Source organism: Oryzias melastigma, linkage group LG13, assembly GCF_002922805.2.
Source record: "Oryzias melastigma strain HK-1 linkage group LG13, ASM292280v2, whole genome shotgun sequence".
Lineage (NCBI taxonomy): Eukaryota > Metazoa > Chordata > Actinopteri > Beloniformes > Adrianichthyidae > Oryzias > Oryzias melastigma.
In genome coordinates, this window is record NC_050524.1 from 23,339,203 (window position 1) to 23,354,171 (window position 14,969).

Genomic DNA, 14,969 nt, shown 5'->3' on the forward strand with positions numbered 1-14,969 from the left:
AATGTTCACTTTGTATAACCAAATTTATCCTTTCAGGGAAAATAGTTTATGCAAATACAACTTCAAACACACTTTTTCAAACCAAACACATCGTAAAAATATGGATAAATCTGATAAAAGGGCAAAGAAAGCTACTTTATTTGAAACATTAACTACTGAATGTGTTTTAGTTCACTAAAAAGAATTGTTGTCATTGCATTGTCACTATGTTGTGGTGCAGGATGGAGGAGATGTGCTCTAAAATCCTATTTCAAGCTGAGTCTCAACTGTAAATGACTGAATAATTTGGGAGTACAAGTTGATTAATCATTTTACACATTTATTTTCTAAATAAAAAAAACAGCTGAAACAGCAGAGGAATAACAAGGTCAGTAGTGCACAAAACTTCATCAACATACAGTTGAAGAAGAGCAGAAAAATTTATTTACGTTTCTTTTGTTTTGTTTTTTGTGTCAAAATTCAATGTGGATTAAGGCACAGGCTTTATTCTAAAGCTTTTGTGTATAACAGAGATGTAATTTTCATAAGTTCCATCAAATGGAGACTCCCCTTTCCCCCCTTTACTGAAAAAAGTGCATGACTGAATGAGTTATTGATATTAGTGAACGTATTGATTTATTAATGTTTTTACATTTTTGAAATAAATTAAATAAAATATAATGTGTTGTTTTCAAATGTGTTTTAAGCACAAACAAGCTCCGGTGTGTATTAGTTAATGAGGATGTCAATTAAAACAGACTTCATGAAATCAATAACAAATTCTATCCTAAATAAAAATGCAATGGCTGCCCAGGAATGACACGAAAATTAAACCTTGAGATGATAAGCACACATCTAACCATAACAACACAAATATTTAATTACTAATGACATTGTTTGGTATGTTTTTAGGTATAATAAACCAGAACAAAGATTATATAAGACAACAAATAAATGTACTGTTTTTTTTGGGGGGGGGGGGGTATTTGTAGGGAAAGGAAGAACATGTCTCAGTGGATGACTACTTTTTAATGACAATAATGTTCATACAAAAATAAATAATCAAAAAAATACGTTCCTCTTAAAATTAAAAAATATATATATACTTTATTTTACGACAAATTAATACTCTAAATGCGTCTCGGTTCAGTTTGACAAAAAAATTCAAACAAAACAAATTGAGAAGTAAGTAGTTCCTGAGCGGATGAATTAGGCGGATGTATACTGCAGTTGTAGGCCGCTCAGCTGATGTGAAGCTGCTAGGTAGAGAGAAAAGAGGAGCTGTTGCCCTGTCTGTTACAACTACAACACTGGAACAAATAGGTAACAACATTCGGTCAAATGTTGAATTTTCTCGTTGACATCCCGACCAACAGTATTTGTAGTTTTTCAGGTTTTTCCGTATCACTTCATTTCGGGAGACTGGTGATTGAGTTCTGCGTAAATGTCTCGATTCCCGTTCCTGCTTTCCTGTTTTTTTTTGTGTGTGTCTAAAATCTATCAGAGGCCATTTCTTTCTGGTGTTTGGCGTTTCTGAGCTAACTGCTAGCTGAGTGAATTATCTTTTATAGAAACGGTCGAGGAGGCATTCAGCGCGCTCGGGTTGGGATTAAAAGTTAAAGTTGCGTTTGTAAATTGTGGTTACGGTGCCGTCCTGTCGAGCTGGCAAAGCGCTAGCTAAGTGACAACAAGGCGAGCTAATATTGATTAGCTTTTTTTTGCTATAACGCTCTTGTTTGATTTAACGTCGCTGTACGTAACCTGCGTGACTGCCTTCAAAAGCGAGCTCGTATTGATAAGGTTTGTAGTTGTTTAGTTGGCTAGCAGGCCTAGCTATTTTTAGTTGCCAACTCTTTTGGCGTTTTTTTTCCTCATCTTTTTTCATCTTTTAAAAAAATGAGATGATTTCGTTAAGCTAGCATTAGCTTGCTAATCATTAACTAGCATCGGTGCTTGTCAGATTGACCAATATTTGTTACGCGGATAACATGGTTCGCTTTCTTTGTACTCGTTTAAGTCTAAACATAAACCACGCACTTTGTTGACTCGTAATTACGGGACAGTTTGGTTTAGCTGGTGTTAGCTAATTCCGTCGACACCGCCGCAGTGAGTTGAAGCCGTTGGCCTGAAGTCAGCTTAGGAAACATCGGGTAATCGTTACATTTGACAAATCTTGGCTAACCTTGGTCTTGAGCACTGCTTTTCTCGTTATTAGCTTGTTTGTCTCGTCGTCTCCTACTTTGACATTGCGGTATTTCGGGATTTGGTCTCCCCTCCCCAATCAAACCTTAACAGAAGGTGAGAGCATTTTGTGTGCGTGATGTGCCTCATTTTGTTTTCCTTAAAACTTGTCAGCCATGCTCGTGTCACGATGGCTCGGATACCAACTCAAGTTGATGTGAGCGTTTGTTTAATCAAAAATACGGCAGAACCAGGACTACCCTTTTTTTCCTCCTTCCCCGGCGTGCCGCTAACGTCAAGTTAGCCTAATTATTGGTCATTTGGAGATCCTCCTTTGCGGTGTCGTTTCAACTGCTAAGTATAACAAACAAGAGGGGTGAAGAAAACCAAACAGTTGTCGTTTCTGGCATTTAAATATGTGTCTAAATAGGTTGACATACCGGTACGCCAACTACGCAGTTGAATGTAACCAGTGCTACATTAGCAAGTGTCACTGTTTTCAGTAATGTTGCAGTTGGATCCATACGAGTTATTTTATTGACATTCCCCTTTCAATTTTCTCAGTATTTTGACTGTTTTGTTGAGGATTTGATGGATTTTCTTTATAGAATGAGGGTGGGTTAGCTGCTGTCAAAATGTATGGTACTTGCTAGTGGCTAAAATGCTAACGACAGTCGATGGTGTCAGAAAACTACGTCAGAAATATAGGCCTCTGTTCTTCGTGGGTACAAAAAGCTGGACATTTGGATGTCTGTTGAGTCACACCGTGAAACGGATTCAAATATCTCTATCGTTTAGTGCTTTTTAGCTTATCCCATCCACACACGAGTACAGTGTGAGTTCTCAGAACGGTCGAGTAACAAAGGCTGGGATGTGCAGGCCTGACATGGCCTTGGAATTTTGAATTGTTACGTATTTATCTGATCAATATTCACAAAATCGTCAGATTGAGTTTAAAATCAAAACATGTTCAGTCAGTTGTGTTTCTTTTCTATTTAGGAGTTAGTATTTAGGTTATGAATCGGTTTTGTTGACATAAACTCAAGCTGTTCAGCTGTTTGTGTTCACATTGTGTTTATTATATACCAGCATCCTAATTTATTCATTCTACCCTCTTACATTTGTACTTGAGGGTAGAAATAGAAGACTATTCATCTTTACTGATTCTTTAAAGTTAAGATATTCCAATTAATCTGATTTTAATGTAATAATTTATTTAAAAGGGCACAGTGGAATTAAAAAGAAAGTTAGTTTTTATCTGTATTCCACTAGCCATGATGTTAAGTACACATCGATACACAATAAAATACAACATAGATATACAAACATTTATTGTACAAATGGATAAAATATTTCACAGCATTTAATCAGTGCATTAAAACAAGCATTATTTTTGCAGATGTTAATAAGCCACAATTTCAATTTGAGATTTTACATTTTAGCAGTTTTAATAAAAATGTTAAAGTAATAGCTTTTAAAATTTATAATTAAAGATGTTTAAAATGTTATTGAAATTACTTTTTCTCATCTAGAATGATCTTATTTTCAATTAATCACCATTATGTTCCGGTTGCAGAAATACAAACTTCAATGTTTTGAGACTATTACAAAAACAATTGAAGTGGTAAAAAAAAGAAAAAGGTTTTATTTGCATCAGAATTTAATTTGACTTGATCAAAAATAATTTAAGATAAACATATGAATAAAATGAAGGCTTGAAGTTTTGGCTTTCTTAACTCTAGGTTTAGTGCTACTATCATGATGAGGGTTAAAGAGTGTGAATAATAAGATTGGTTTGTTTATATGATTGGATCATGCCTCCCATCTTGATGTGGTAGAGTGATGTTTGTGAAAGGGGGTTGGGGTAGGTGGGGGTTGAATGTATGAGCTTGTTCTGTTGTAAATCCTGAAAGAGCAATTTGTCTGAAATGAGCACAGTGTGTTCCTTAACCAATGTTCTTTTATGGTTTTTGTCTCTGATTTGCAGTGAATGGTAGTGTCTAGAAAGGGTATGTCCCTTCAGGAGAGAGGTGCCAATGTCCAACCGGCCTAATTCCAATCCAGGGGGGTCACTGCGCCGTTCACAGAGGAACACTGCTGCGGCCCAGCCACAAGACCACACAGTAGCTGGAAGGTGAGACCACCTGTGTGCTGGCCATTTGATGGAAGAACCAGCCTATGTGCTGGCTTTATAGTCCGAATGTTGTTTGTTTGTTTTGTTTGTTCCACTTTCAGCTTAATTCTTCAACCGTTCAACATAATTCTAGCTGTAAAAAGCAGCCTTGCACTGATATTTAACACTACAGTAGTGAAATGCTTACACAATCAACACAAAACGGCTGATTCTGTCACATACGAAAGCGAAGGGTAATGAAATGTCGAAGAGAAAACTGTATTATTTAGGCTTCGCCGTTGACATCCCTGGTGTTAAAGGGTTTGACCCCCAATTTTGGGTCACAATTTTACAAAATGACAACAAAAAAATCAGAAAAAAACAGAACTTTATTTATACTAAGCCTAGTGTAATGTAATAAAATAATTAATCTATAAATCCTTGAATTTAGCACAATAATTGAGACTTTCAACATAAACAGTTCACTTTCTCCAAGATGAAGTTCAGTGGTGTAGCATACAGTTGGGTTTTAAACTGAGAATTTGGTATCACTAGTACATTCCTTTCAGAAACTAACTTTGTTTTCAAACTTTACAGGTTGCAGACAGAGCAGACAAAACACAAAACAAATTCCCCACCTGAAAGTAGAAGATCCAATTCTAAGGCTCCCAAAGCCACAGCCAGCTCCGCTACTGGCCAGTCCAGAGGGCACAGCTCAAGAAGGTACCCATGTTTATTTCTACTGTTTATTTAGGGGTTTACCTTACCTTTCTTTATTTATGTATGTATGCTTGAAAGTTGGTTAATGTAGTTCTAATTCTGGTGAGATGCAATTAATAGTCCTCTATGCTTGATATACTTTTCTGATGATAGTTTTTAAGATGCTGTCTTGTCTGTTTTTTCTCCTGAACAGAAGCGGTCTTACTTTGTCCGTGGCTTCATTTGTTTTGCAAGAAGACCCTGAGACTGCAGGAACATCTGAGCAAGAACGATCAGGCCATTTTTCAAAAAGCGAAGGCACCCGCGGACTCAAACGAAGCGAAGCTCCTGACCAAATCAGTGTCCTTGGACCGACCCCTTCCAAGAAGTCCAAACCCATCCACCCACCCCGAGACAATACCTCAGAGACCAAGAAAGGCCCGGCAAAGTCCAAGAAGAGACCTGTGGCCTCAGACTCCTCTGCGTCATCAGGTCGAGGTCAGAGCAAAAAGAGTGTGGTTGCTGGGGGCTCCCCGATCCAGAAAAGGAAAAAATCAGACACTCTCCCCGGTCTAAGTAGTACCGCTGCTTCCCTCCCTAATTGTAGTGAGGGCAGAACTGCAAAACCCACCAAGCTGGCGTCTAAATCAGCCGCCTCAGCCAAAGCTGGGTGTAGCAACGTGACAGACTCCTCCTCCTCTTCTGCTTCATCCTCTTCCTCTTCCTCCATAACAGGCACCAACAGCACTGCCACACAGGGTGCCAGAGTCAAACAGGGAAAAGATCAGAGCAAAGCGCGTCGCTCTCGCTCAGCATCTAGCCCCTCCCCGCGCCGTAGCACACGAGACAAGGAACAGGCCAAAACCACCAGCTCGTCAAAATTTGAGTGGGCAGCACGCTTTAACCCCAAAGTCAACCTGCCAAAACCCAAACTGTCTTTACCCGGATCCTCCAAAACCGAGACCTCCAAGCCCGGCCCATCAGGACTGCAAGCTAAACTAGCAAGTGAGTCTTAGCCCTTTATGTCAGCATCTGCCACCCAAGCATTTTAGCAGCAGCAGACACAAATCCCACTCCTTCACGCAGGATGGAAATGCTTCCATCAAATGGTTGTAAATGCTCCTGTAAGACAACAACAAAAAACAATCCTTACTGACGCAATCACATATGAAGTTGGCTACAAACCGGACCGAATTTACTAAACTAATATCAAAGGGAAAGTGCAGCTTTATTAAAACACATAAACAATGTAGAACAAACTTTTGGCAACTTATTCTTATTTTTCTACACGCAAAATGAAACTTCACATTTTATCATGTATAAATCTCAAGTTGCTTGATAAGACAAGTTTGAACAACTATGTGGCTCCAAAAGAATGGTTGGTCATAGTTGATGGAAGGCATCGTTGCGCAGTGATTTATGGTCACACTAACCTTGCTATCCTAATGGTGATCCCAGGTGAGCTGCAACCTTTCCTGTTCTATCAAGAGTTGAGACAGTTGTGTTCTGCTTCACCTTCAGCCTCAAGGTTTAACATACCGTAATTGATGTTCGGAGATGTCGAACTGCCCATCATTTATGTTATACCAGCTGATTATTGAGGAATCATTTTGGTTTATTCACACAGCTTTTGTGAAGCTATTAGTCTTAAAAATTCATGTCAAAGCTGATTTATACATTGTTGCTTCATTTTCTGATGCCTTTATAGATAAAATTTAGGTTATTTTGAATGTCTCTTTGTGGTGAAATGAATATATTTTGATCGTGGTTAAAAACAGTCCTAATGTTCAGTCTGCCTGATGGCAAACTTAAGTCACCGCTGGTATCAAGGGATTTCTGGCATGGAGGTTTTTGCGTGACAGTCAGATTTTTGACTCGTTAAGTTTAAAATGTAAGCAAAGACTTATGGTTAATAAGGATCACAGTGAAGCGCTTTGTCTTAGAGTACTCTATGTTGCTATAAGAAAAAAAGCAAATGTTTCTGGTCGGCTGAAATCCACTGAGTTTAGCTTTCATCAATTTGAACAAAATCAAATTTCACATCAAGTATCACAGTCCCGAAAGTAGAGATCAGCTACACATGCATGTTTACATAGCGGGACACCTATTTAATTTCAAAAGGATTGTAAGCACACTAGACAGACTTTGTTTTATTATTATTTATTATTCTGACACGTGAACTTTTTCAAATTGGTGCTTCTTAAATATTCACTATTTATTTTATATATAATTTTAACTAGTTTACATAGTTGTCTTTTCCTACTATCTATTGACATTATTGCTTGGTTCCACGCACCAATTTTAAAGCAATTTTAAAGCTTATTCTCATTTTAAAGCAAGTTTATTTATTTCATGAAATTATTATTCAAATAGAATGCAACTTAACGGAACAAAAGATGATATTTTATTAAAAGAAAGATGTTTTTAAGAAAAATCTTGGACCATATTTGAAAAAAATGTATGCCTGGAAAAGGTAGAAGAAATGGTTTTACAGTAGATTAGTTGATTTAGATGAGAAGATTTTTAGTCTTTAAGGTCATGTTTCTCAGGATTCTTTTCTTCAGGTCAGCCTTACTTTAAGGTTTTGTTCTGAAGATGTTTGACTTCTTCTTTCGTGTAGCTTCTTCAGTGCAGTGAAATGCTTTCCATTTTAATCCAACTGCCCTGAAAACCAGTATAGCGTTTTTGCAGCTGATCCGTTCGATTTTGATTAACTGTTGTGTTGTAAACCTAGACCCTTCCCAGATTTATTTTTTGTAAATCCCTTAGTGGAATTTAAGTAGCTTATTTTTAAGTTTCTTAGTTGATATTGGTCATTTGTGTCAACCAACGCGTTTTTAAAAGCATCATTTTATAGTGAAATCTAATATTTTAGCATATTGATTGAATATTCTCTATTTCCCAACAAGTGGTGCTTTCTATTTTTGTAAAACTTTTGTTGCTTAAAATGTGACATTGATTTCTGGCTCTTTTCAATTGGTCACACTGGTTCCAAATCGGTTTCTTTTGTCACGTCATCACAAGGTTTAAAAATCGTCTGTTCACTTTAATGCCACATGTGCCTTGTCTTGAACAGTAGTTGACAGCTTCCATTTATCTTTTTATTACATATAAATGATTTATAGATTTGGATTTTAATTTATTTAAATTGCTGCATTTCTGTCATTTAGCGGAACTGATTGCATCACCTGCAGTTCCGTATAAGTTGTGTTGGCCCTTGTAGGGGGGCTGTCAACCATCTGCATAATAACTTTTTTTTCTTCTTATCATTCTGCTCAGAAAGACGTGTGCTGTAGTAATTTTTCAAGTATAAGTTGCAATTTTTTTTTCTTTTGCATAGTTTAACAAAAAAAATGATAACAGCCGCTAGAGGGTGCTGTAGGTGTTTGTATCAGTGTTTGCTACATACAGCAACACAGAAGAAGCCCCGCTCAGTCTTATGCCCGCGCTTGGCGGAGTCGATAGACTTGGTGATTTGAAAAGATATGGACTTTAGTTGACTTGTTGGTATATTCTTCATGCTATGAATAATTGTTCAAATGTTGGGCTAATATCAATACCTCCTATGTTTCATGAAGCTAAATAAGCATCAATTTGTTATGGTAGTGAAGCGTGCAGGTATTCAGTCTATTATCTATTCTGTTATTGGGATTTGCTTTTCAAAATGAAATGTCTGTTCATGTATTTTGTTAAAAGCATTTCTTCCAAAAGTGCGACTTATACTCCAGTGCGACTTGTATATACATTTTTGCTTCTTTATTTTTTGGCTGCTGCAATTTTACACTCCGGAGCAACGTATTGTACAAAAAGTATGGAAACTATGTTTTCATCTATCATTTAGCAATACAGGCTTATAATGGAAGACATCTAAGCCCTCAAACTAATGTTCCAAGCTTAAAGATGGAGGGTGCAGTGTGGGGGTTAGGGTGGTGTGTGTAACTCAAGTGGGCTTGGTCATGGATTACAGCCCAAATGGAGAAACCCCTCCTCAGTTGGATTTCATGTGTGTGCCCACCTACTGACCAGTGCTTTGAGTGTTTGGAAAGACTGACGAGCTGCTGCCTTTTAAAAGGGAGAATCTGTACCACCTTTTCTATTTTTACTCTCTGTTACTTTAATCTGCAATGGTAAGTGTCTTTAAAAAGCCACTGTATGTTTAACTACCATTTTCAATCAGTGAAACCATTTGATACTCTTTAACCAGCCCATAAAGTAGAGAAAAAAAGTATTTGTTCAATTTTTTGTGTTTGTAACTCTTATTTTTCATGGTTATTGAATGTTTATGTATTGAATAATGAGTCACTGATCTAGCATGAAGGTTGTCCTGTCATAGGGCATGGACATGTTTCTATTAATATCCAGCTGGCCGGTTGTATAGAGCACTGAAGAGGTAACACCAGTCCTTTTGCTGGATTGTAAAATTATAATCTCCATCAATCTTCCCCCTAAAAACTAAGTAACTAAGACAATCCTCTTCTCCAAAACTAATAATATGGACTCAAACAAAATTTTCATCATTTACAAAACTGTCTGAGGAACAAATGTTTTGTACATTTCTCACAGATGTCTTCTAAAGATGAAAAGTATTGAACTGAGATGTTTGCTTATAAAGTACAAGAATCATTTTGGTTTCTTTTATGTAAAAATAATGAATTCCATCTGGAATCCATGTTCAGGATCATGTTATTTTTGTTTAATTTTTAATTTTTGTCTCCTTTAATCAAAGACTTGAGAAGATCCACCAAGAAGCGCAGCGAGTCTCCTCCAGCAGAGCTCCCCAGCTTTCGGCGGAGCACACGGCAGAAGACCACGGGCTCCTGTGCCAGCACCAGGTAGAGTTTGACCAGCTTTAGTTAATTCAGTATTTTGAAACAAAGTTTTCTTGAATTTTGATATTTACAAATATAAGGCATCTGACGTAAAATCTTTGCCAAACCAGGTATGCAAATCAGACCTCTGAGTTTGTCTTTGGAAGAGAACATATTGCATAGGATCAGGGACAAGAACATCAGAGGGACAGAACATGTTAGAGGTTTTGGAGAATCGGAGAGACCAGACTAAGATGGTTCAGACCTGTCCAGAGGAGAGACAGTAACTAGATTGGTAGAAGGATGGTGAGTCTAGAGCTACCAGGAAAGAGGTTTAGAGGAAGACCAAAGGGGAGGTTTATATATGCAATGAACAAAGACATGAAGATAGAGGATGCAGAAGAAAGGGTTATATGGCGGAAGCTGATTTGCTGTGGCTACCCTTAACTGGAAAAGCCAAAAAGGAAAATAAGTTTGTTAAAATTTACTATTTTTACAATTTTCATCCAGATGTTTCGCAAAGCAAAAAATGACTAATACCTGAGTTTGTCAGTGAAGGTTCTCATTTATCCAGGTGGTTTTGTCTTGTTGTTCAGCCATACCAATTGGACTTAAACATCTTTGTCCTAATGTTATCTGCTCATTCTGGTGGGTTCATCAGTATAACTTTTCATAGTTAAAGGGTAACTAAACAAAGCAGTTGCAGGATGACTCCGTTCTCGGACCACATTTGAAAAAAAAAAAATGCCAAAAAGGGGGCGGGGCTAGAGGAGCCGGACTTAGGGGCAGAAGTGTGGCTTGAAATCTATGATTCACAGTTTAGTTAAGCTTTATGTAGCTGTACTGGTGCATTCATACTGAGTGCGGCTGAGGCGTTATCTTGCTATGTTAATTCAATGTGAAGACACGATCAGCCACGGCGCGATTTCTGTGCCGATTGTGGCCAGCCTAATGCGGCACGTCAACCAATCAGGAACTCAGCTTTGGCATATGATGTATTCAGTGACTAGATCAAAGAGTAGAAATGCATATTCAAGATGGTGACTTGATGCGAGTATTTTGGTCATGGACTTCCATTCATTTTCTCAACCCACGGGGGCAGCTGAGTTCCTGGAAACTGTCCCAATTACAGTTGGACAAAGGTGGGATTAACACTAGAAAGATCGCCAGCCCCTCACAGAGCTCATTGAGCTGAATGGACGGCTACGCTAACCAGCCGGCTGGTGGATAGCTTAGCGAGCTTGTGAGCTCCGCTCCCCAGGCTCCGGCAGAACTGATAGCTGTCACCACCGCTCTGATGGCGAACGCTGCTGTCCAGGTGCCCGGTAGATCTAGCGAGGTCTACTGCCCAGGCTGCAGGTCCCTGGACAGCGGAGCCTACTCTGTCATCCCGCCGGCGGTTAGCTGCCCAGCAGCCCGGAGATCTGCCGCAAGTGCCGTTGTAGTTCTTGTTGAAGCACACGGAACCAAGAGAAACTCTGAAAGATCTGGTGAAAACAAACACAGCCGTGTGCTTGCTGGTGCCTCTGTAGAGTTCTCAAATACATCTAAAATACTCACTCAACATTGATCGTTATGGGGCAACAAATGAATTCGAGGAGGCGCGTCAAAGCGTTTAGCAGTAAATTTGACATGTGTCAAAGCAGAGGCGAATTTGACGCCTCGGCCGCATTCGGTGTGAATGAAGCATAACTCTTGAAGGCGCAGTTCTTCCACCGTTTGCAGTTTAGTTTTTAGAGATGATAGAAATTAAAATATACCCCAATATAAACAATTTTCTAAGCTTTAATTTGAGCCACGTTTTATGAAAATCTGTTATAAATGAGGGAGCTAGCCCGATTTTTGTGGTTGATGCCTGCATGTCTTGCATTGAAACAGCTGCGTTCTGTTGACGCTTCTCAATGCATAGCAATGGCGCCTGTGCGCGCATGTCTCTGTCTATAGCAGCGAATTGGCAAGGGCCAATCCAGTGATGTATATCAATGCTCAAGGCGCTGCTTTTGCAATGCCAGACTGCGGGGCTGCCGGCGCAGCTGAGGGTTTGCAGGTCCGAAGGGGACCCGTGTCTGAGAATGTAAAATGCTGCTAGCATCATAGCTAATAAAGGCTAATGTATTAAACAAACAATTCCGAGTGAAATATTCATTGTAAATCCATCACCAGGACGGAGTTTGCTGGACATAATGCCAATTGCTCTCAACCTCTGTTCCCTAACTTCCAAGTCCCCTGGAAAGTTGTGTAAACCAGTAGATTTTTGACAACTGAACTCAATACGTCAACGAGCCATGCTAAAGCTAACAGCCGCCTAACAGAATTAAAGATTAGTGGGGGTTTTATACTGGGGCTGCAGAGCATGATTACGAACTTCTGGGACTTAAACCAGTTGACAAATCACAAAATTCAACTGCAATACCCGGTTTCCACCTGTAGGGGACAGCACACATACGATTTTTGACATATTTTCATGAATCAAATAAGTTTATTTTAATTTGTCTAAAATTTGGCAGCAACCAACAGACAGCACTTTGAAAGACCCATTTATAGAAGTCACCAGCCAAAAGGTTGATTTAGAGTTTGGTAACCCTTTACTATGCTTATTAATAAAATGTGTTCGGTGAGTACATCTGTATTTACCTTAAAGCTTTTGTTTTGGAAACAAGATCCATTGTTCATTCTGATGTACCTCACATTTTTTTTTTTTTCTGTGAATGTGTCTCAGTCGGCGGGGTTCAGGCCTGGGCAAGCGCGGGGCAGCTGACTCTCGCCGCCAAGAGAAAATGGCCGACTCCGACAACAACCAAGATGGGGCCAACTCATCAGCCGCTCGCACCGATGAAGCTTCACAAGGAGCCTCAGGTACCTCCACTTTTATACTTCACTCTGCAGCTTTGGGCTCGGTCTGTGAGGTTTTTGAGCATTGACTAATACATTTAGGCTGTGATGGTTAAGAGTTTGTATGAATAAATGAGAGATGAAACATTTTCTAATGTTGTGCTTTTCAAATCTGTGTACAGTTGTCTATTCAGCATGTGTTTGTTTACATCTTCAGTTTGTTTTGTGTCTTCTTGATTGATGGTATAAGTATGTTTTTGGATTTTTAAGTAAACTAAAAGAAACAAGACACCAGCAGGCATTACTATATAGTCTATAAAGGAAGGTGGAAAATCATTAAAATATTTTACTTTTGTTTAAGAAAATCTGTTTAAGATCGAACAAAAAGTCGTTTTTGATTTTAATTTTGAGCTTGTGGAAGATGATGGTCGAACTTGTCAACTGTAGAACTCTATTAAGGACGACGGTGCATCCTGCAGGCATTTTAAATCTTCTATGTGAAGGAAATGCAGCAGATGGAGTGTTTTTTAGTAATTGAGCCGTCTCATAAATAGTGTTTTTATACAGATTTCTGACAGATTTATCAAGAGTGTGCTTGTTTGGTGTTTTCTGGATTTAACTTAAACATTCTTCTTTGTCAGCTTCAAGTTCAGTAGCTGGAGCTGTAGGTATGACAACTTCTGGAGAAAGTGAGTCTGATGATTCTGAAATGGGAAGGCTTCAAGGTATGTTACTCCACAAGCAAAAGTTTGAAGATTTTTCTTTTTAGATTTCTTAATTTTACATTGTTTCTCTCTTCCAGCTTTGCTGGAGGCTCGAGGTCTCCCTCCTCACCTTTTTGGACCTTTGGGACCTCGTATGTCACAGCTGTTCCATAGGACCATAGGCAGTGGAGCCAGTAAGTTCTGTCCTTCACAAATTTTAGGCTTTTCTTTACATTTTTTTTGTAGGGGAAAAACAATATCTTTGTTTTCCAGGTTCCAAAGCCCAGCAGCTGCTGCAGGGCCTGCAGGCCACTGGCGACGAGTCTCAGCAGCTCCAAGCTGCAATTGAGATGTGCCAGCTCTTGGTGATGGGCAATGAGGAAACTCTTGGTGGATTTCCAGTCAAAAGTGTGGTTCCTGCTCTGGTAGGTTCTACTGGACTAAGTTTACTAAGCTAATGAGGCTGGGACCTCCTATCAATTTTGCATTTTGATCTTTCGATTCATCTATTTTTTTTTTTTAACACATTTTGATGTTCTGGTTGCCGTTAAACTTTATTATTCTCCTTTTTATTTGCAGATCACACTCCTACAGATGGAACATAACTTTGAAATTGTAAGTATATTTCCTGTGATTGTTGTATGTGTTTTTTTTTTGTTTGTTTGTTTTTTCTTTCTTTAATGCATATTCATTGCATTTATGCTTGACTCCCAGATGAACCATGCCTCACGTGCACTCACCTACATGATGGAGGCTCTCCCGCGGTCGTCTGCTGTGGTGGTTGATGCAATTCCTGTCTTCCTAGAGAAGGTAAAGAACTTTCTGTGCTCACTTCAGTAGAGCTGAACATGCTGTTTAACTGGTAGGGCTGTGGGTTATTTAGGTGGGGATTTGATTCACAGATCAAATCCTAATCCTTGCTGTTTAGTATATTATTTTAGAATGTTTTGTATATGTATGTTTATGTATGTTACTGGGTATATGAAAATAAAATGTGTGTTTAATCAGTAGATCAGAATCAACAAAATCTAACGGATGAAAACAAATTTTGAAAAAAAGAAATGGCATTCATCACTTTAAACATAATGTCACAAAGGATCAAAAGACATACACGGTAAACAAAACCTTAACATCAACTTGTGTTAAGTCAAATCCTGAAAATGTTCTCCAGTTTCTCCATCCTCAAAGTTTTATGACTACAGTTCCAGTAGATGATGACAAGAAGATTGTAAATGAACATTTAAATGAAAATGTAACAACTAGAAAACACTCCGTCTTTATCTAAACTCACAAACTTGTTTCTAACAGACATGCTTTATAAATTGCCCCCCCTCCCATTTTTAGTGGAAAAACAGAAAAACTTTGAAAACTTTAGATGAACATTTACAGATGTAGTCCTGTACAGCTTTCTGCTGTTCTAACAGTCACATGACGCCACATCATTGATCACCAGATTTTTGTATATTCCGCACATTTTTTTTTTATTCGAATAGTTGACTATATTTAAAATTAAATCTGTTTTTCAGAACTTATTTCACCAAACTGAATTTTAGTCACATTGTTTTTCAACTAAACACTTGATAGCTTTAATTAGTTTGATTGCAGTATGCAATCAAACTATTGTTCTTCTTTTTTATTAGTTTGATTGCAGTA

The 14,969-nt window shown here is 38.4% G+C and overlaps 1 protein-coding gene across 6 annotated transcripts in view; it reads left to right on the forward strand.

Annotated features, from left to right (window-relative positions):
• Positions 1–1,157: 1,157 nt before the first annotated feature.
• Positions 1,158–14,969, forward strand: part of trip12 (thyroid hormone receptor interactor 12) — a 28,893-nt gene continuing 15,081 nt past the window's right edge. For 3 of the 6 annotated variants that reach the window (XM_024276734.2, XM_024276735.2, XM_024276736.2), the window contains exons 1-11: positions 1,158–1,302; positions 4,148–4,294; positions 4,871–4,996; positions 5,187–5,977; positions 9,699–9,804; positions 12,500–12,636; positions 13,254–13,337; positions 13,415–13,510; positions 13,590–13,741; positions 13,896–13,931; positions 14,031–14,126. In XM_024276734.2, the coding sequence (XP_024132502.1) occupies positions 4,197–4,294; positions 4,871–4,996; positions 5,187–5,977; positions 9,699–9,804; positions 12,500–12,636; positions 13,254–13,337; positions 13,415–13,510; positions 13,590–13,741; positions 13,896–13,931; positions 14,031–14,126 (1,722 nt within the window). In that variant the 5' untranslated portion in view covers positions 1,158–1,302; positions 4,148–4,196. Of the gene's footprint in view, positions 1,303–1,474; positions 1,780–1,873; positions 2,130–2,153; positions 2,278–4,147; positions 4,295–4,870; positions 4,997–5,186; positions 5,978–9,698; positions 9,805–12,499; positions 12,637–13,253; positions 13,338–13,414; positions 13,511–13,589; positions 13,742–13,895; positions 13,932–14,030; positions 14,127–14,969 lie in introns of those variants that run through there. The other 3 variants (XM_024276732.2, XM_024276733.2, XM_024276731.1) reach the window with 3 other exon arrangements.